Source organism: Pteropus alecto, unplaced genomic scaffold (assembly GCF_000325575.1).
Source record: "Pteropus alecto unplaced genomic scaffold, ASM32557v1 scaffold35, whole genome shotgun sequence".
Lineage (NCBI taxonomy): Eukaryota > Metazoa > Chordata > Mammalia > Chiroptera > Pteropodidae > Pteropus > Pteropus alecto.
Window position 1 is genome coordinate 13,245,469 of NW_006437828.1, and position 5,117 is coordinate 13,250,585.

Here is a 5,117-nt window from a genome sequence, read left to right on the forward strand (position 1 = left end):
AAGTCGGGTTTTGGGGGCCCCCACCGCCCAGCACCAGGGCACAAGGGCGAGCATGGTCGGGGCGCTGCTGGTCATGACCGCACCTGCTGGTCACCGGGCTCCGGGTCAAGGGTAAAGCGTGGCGCGTGGTGCCTGCAGACCCCCTCACCGTCCGAGCGTCCGTTTGCGGTGATTCACGGAACGGAACGGCCCGTGCCCTTTGGACGTCGCGTGCCACCTCTGAATGGAGAGAAAGGCAGACAGCGGACGTGTTTCCCGTCTCCGCATCAATTCAAATGCCGGTGCTCGTGGCCTGCAACCAGGTCCTGAGACGCTCTGTCCTCGGCAGCCACAGGGGAGACGCTGAAGGAAGGGTGCCCCGCGCGAGTCCGGCCCGCCTGCCTTCACGGCGGGACGGAGAGCGAGGCTGTGACTTTGCTCTGCTTTTATGTACTTGACTTGATTAGTGAAGAAATGTTGGGGAAAGTTCTAGTATTTAGTGTCTTCGCAACGAGCCTTTCACTAAGAAATAGACCGTGCGGCGCCGTCTGTCATTCGGGGGGGTGGGGGCGGCAGTGTGAGCACCGGCAGGGCGGCCCCGTGCAGGCTAACGTGCATCTGCTTTGCCCCTGCAACAGCTGTCCTGTGCGGCCCGCCCCCTCCCGTGCAGAACGGACAGGTGGAGGGGACAGACTTCCGCTGGGGGTCCAGCGTCAGCTACAGCTGCGCGGCCGGCTACCAGCTCTCCCACTCGGCCATCCTGTCCTGCGAGGGCCGTGGGGTATGGAGGGGCGACGCGCCCCAGTGCCTGGGTGAGTCCTCCATCTGCGCAGGCCCTGGGCACCGGCCCAGAGTGGGGGGACCCGGGCTAGAGTGAGGGACACGGGCCAGCTTCGGGGGACCTGGGCCGGTGTGGGGGAACCTGGGCTGGCGTGGGGGGACCTGGGCCAGCGTGGGGGACACGGGCCACCATAGGGGGACACAGGCCACCGTGGGGGCTCTCGGGTCACGGTTGAGGATCAGGCCTCACGTTGCTCACACCCACGTGAGACCGCACTGCCCGGGGGGGTCTGGCTCTCTGGCCACGCACTGGTCTAAGCCTCACCCGGAGACGGAGCGGGAGCGGGGTCAGCACGTCTCCCAGGTGGCCGGCACGGACACTCAGCGTCCCGGCCTCTGCGTGTCGTCTGCAGCTGTGTTCTGCGGGGACCCAGGCACGCCCGCCGAGGGCCATCTCAGTGGCAAAAGCTTCACGTACCGGTCCGAAGTCTCCTTCCAGTGCAAAGTTCCCTTCATCCTGGTGGGGTCGTCGAGGAGGACCTGCCAGGCGGACGGCACGTGGAGCGGCGTGCAGCCCACCTGCATCGGTGAGGGCGGCCGGGCGGCCCGGGAGGGGGCTTTGGGATGAGGACCTCGCACTCGTAAGTCGGAGCGTTTGGGGCGCACAGGTGCCATCCGTAGGTAATTCTCCAGGCCGCCTCCTCCGAGCCGTGCGGGCGCGTTCCAAGTTCAAGGCAGACTCCGGTGACGTTGCCCCTAGATGGTCTCTCGCTCGATGGCTTCGTGTCCTGTGCACGTCGGCTGACAGCTGCTCTCCTCAGGGCACAGGCGGCTTTGCTGAACAGGTCGCCCCTGCCATTGTCCCACCCGGCCACCGGCCAGGCAGCCAGGCGTGTCTCTCCCCACGCCTGCCTCTCACGCACCAGCGTGGTCCCCACGGGACCATCTGTGCTCTTCGTGGTAGAAAGAATCACCTCGGACATTTCCGCTCCGGCGACCTTAGGACGCGGAAATGAAACTCGCAAGTCAGGAGCGACTTTCTATGAGCGAAACCCCTCGATTTTACAGTAAAGCCGAGCCTCGTAGACGGGGTCTGGTAGAAATGAATTTGCCAACAGTGTTCGTGGCACAGAAACCAGAACCTGTGACCGTCCACTCAGCGATGTCCTCTCTCGGCTGCAGACTAAGATGCCGCCCGGCTGTACCGAGCGCGTCTGTAGTAAACGACCCGTGGTTTATAGTCTCGGGTGTTGTCTGAGAAACTGGATGCCGTCTGCTTAAAACAAAGACCCTCGTGGAGACGGTGTCCCTGAGGTGTGGCCTTTCTAGTTGTAGAAACACTGCCCGCCGTTTGGCTCACACTCGTGCTGCGTGGCGTCTGTCCCCGTACCAAACAGGGACAGCCTTTCTCCCCCGATAGGTTCGTTTCTTTGGAAAACAAAGTTTTTTGAAAGTTACTATTTCGTTTCCCCACTCGGAGCTGAAGAGCATCGGGTAACACGGCTGCGGTGCTCCTCGGTCCCCGACGTCCTGCACCGGGGTGAGACTGCTGGCCTAGCAGATGCTTCAGTCTCAAAGCAGTAAATCTGTTTCCTCAGTTTCGAGGAAAATTCATTCGAGAAAATGGAATAATGTCCCGCACGACCAAAGGAGATGGCCATTAATCGAATCCTTAGAAAAGCAAAGGCTCATAGTAGGTGTTAACTGAAGATAGCGTGTTGTTAGCCAGACGACGTGATATGTCATTAGAGAAAAAGCTAATCCGGGGAATGGGTGGGGCGAGGGTGTTTATTCCGACACAGAAAGTGACACACGGAGCCATGTAACGTAGCAAAGCAACGAAGATTAACACCTGAAACGATGTCTGAAAAGGCCAGAGTAACACGTTTAATTTTTAACTTTTATGCAGAAACATTGGTCAAGACACAATTGTGTCCGTTACGTAAGACGTTTTAGGAAAAATGTTGGAATTCCTATAATAAGCATACCTGGTGCTCTGCTCTCTCTTTTTCACCGTGAACTTCAGACCCTGCTCATAACAGCTGCCCAGACCCCGGCACCCCGCCCTTCGGGATGCAGGACAGCTCGAGAGGATACGAGGTACTGTTCTTACTTCACTGCGCTGTCCTGTGAGTGTGAAATGTAACTGCTACTCGAACATGTGTGTCTGTTTCCGTGTCCGCTTCATGTCACATGGGCCCGAATGAAAGTCATTCGGGGAGGATTTCTGCGCGGTATTTTAACTATCAGAACTGAGGTAACTGTTATCTTAGTTCACGTGCTAGTAATTGCTGTATGAATTTCTGCCGGATAGCAGGCATAACTTTGTATTTTCTGCCTGCCGAACTGACAATTCTCGAATTGGGGTGACTTGTCACAGAATAGTTGTTCATAAAGAGACCCCATTTAGCGACCTGATGTGACAGGAAATAAATCCTGGAGACAAAAGCAGAAGAAGAAAATACGTTTGAGCCCCTTGGGCTGATCCCTTTGAGCTGCCTCTTCTCCTTGTGACCTCGTAAAGCTGCCTGACAGCCAGCACACTCGGCATCACTTTGGAACAGTCGTTAGACTTTTTAAGTGAAAAGGACATCAACGCTTCAGAAAATATTGGAGGAATTGCTGAAAATGGAAGAAATGAATCTTGAGACAAAGTGTTCCAAGCATCTCGGGTGACCCAGTGAGCGCAGGGCCGTCTGATGGCTTCCTCCGGAGCCAGAGTCCCATGCAGGTGCTGCTGACCAGTGGAGACAGCCTGTCCCTTAGAACAAAGGTCCAGTCTTCAGCCACTTCTCCCGAGACCTGAAACGTTCCGTCCGATTGGCTATGACACGTTGGCTGCCCCTCGACAGCCCTCTCAGCCTGGACAGGGGACGTCCCCACCGGTCCCCGGCGGGTTAAACCGAGCGCATTCGGTGTTAGGTCTCAGAGCTGGCCCTGAGCCTCAGGGACAAGCCGCCGGCACGGGGACACGGTGCGCAGGAACACCGCTGACTCGCCGTCAGATCCCCGCTCGGCTCGGCCCACCGGGCGTCAGACGCACTGTGCCGGGTCCTGGACCACCCCTGTGCTGTTCGGAGCGGTGGGCGGACGCACCCCTCCGGCCCCTGTGCCTCCGTACGGCGACACTCACGTGGATAATGGGTTGTGCCCCAAGCAAGATTTACTGATAATTTAATGACGCAGGTGCCAGCGTTTAGGAACTGGCCGTGGCCTTCTGGGGACCGCCCTGCGGGCCGTTCCCTCCGTCAGGACGGGCACGTGACACGCGTTAGTGCAGCAGCTGGAGCCCTATTCCTGTTCTTCAGCACCGTTGGCTGAAACGTCACTCGGGCAGAGCAAGACACTTCCGTCCGGGGCACCCGCTGCCCCAGGATGTCAGTCACGCGTTTCAAGTGGCCGGCTCTGCCTCCTGCCGGCAGGTCCCAGAGGCTCCGGGTCAGTTTACAGTAAGCAATGACCAGTGGCCGGGCACATCCTGCCACAAACATTTTCCTTAGAACGCCGCATTTCTTCCTGCCAGCGAGCGGTGAGGCCTCCCGGTTGTCCTCGTGCTGCTCGGCCATGTGCCCTGTGCGCCAGGAGACCGGCCGGGCTCACGGACGCCCAGCCCGTCTGGCAGAGGTGTCCCTGGCCAGCGCCCACCCATCTTTGAATCTCAAATTAGTTATCACTTGAAGTTTAGATAAATTTGATTTTAAAAAATAAATTCCAGCCTCACTCTCAGGGGCCAGTCCTGAGAGGTGGCCACTTCTTCATCCCTGTCTGGGATGTCACCCTGCGTTTCTCCGTGATTATTATGCCTCCCCGAACCCCAGTGACGGAGCCATGGTCTCCCCAGACAAGGGGACACCCAAGAGGCCCTCAGGCCTTGCCTGTGAGGACCTGAAGTTCTGAGAAGTCCACGGCGGGCTGTGACTCGTCACCTAGACCTTAGGAACCCACGAGGCCACATGGCTGCGCAGAGCTGCCCCAAGGCCACTGGCCTCTCCTTTCCTTCCGCCCCCCAGAGCCCACCCTGCCATTCCTGATGTGGGCAACCCCAGGGGTCTCTGGTGCTGCCCTCAGAGGACCCTGCACCCTCTCACACGGGCGGAGTGACCGCTGCGCACAGCTCCCAGGCTTTGGCAATCTCATTAAGGGGACAGAGTGAGGACGTCCAGGCTCAGGGGCGGGCAACGTGGGGCCCAGAGCAGCCGGGGGCGAAGCCCTGGGGAGGGTCAGGAGGTGTGCGGTCAGCGGGGCCGGGGGTGGATCGCGGGCACCGGTTAGCGATGACAGGCCGCACAGCTGGGCCGCGGAGGACAGGTGGAGGGTGGGGGGAACCCATGGGGGGCGGGGCTGGCCCGTCCCAGAGG

General features: G+C 59.4%; 1 protein-coding gene across 1 annotated transcript in view; it reads left to right on the forward strand.

Annotated features, from left to right (window-relative positions):
• Positions 1 to 5,117, forward strand: part of CSMD1 (CUB and Sushi multiple domains 1) — a 1,232,804-nt gene that overhangs the window by 1,210,520 nt on the left and 17,167 nt on the right. The window contains exons 63-66 of the mRNA XM_015591800.1: positions 618 to 791; positions 1,173 to 1,346; positions 2,786 to 2,859; positions 4,068 to 4,197. Coding sequence (XP_015447286.1) covers positions 618 to 791; positions 1,173 to 1,346; positions 2,786 to 2,859; positions 4,068 to 4,197 — 552 coding nt within the window. The remainder of the gene's footprint in view (positions 1 to 617; positions 792 to 1,172; positions 1,347 to 2,785; positions 2,860 to 4,067; positions 4,198 to 5,117) is intronic.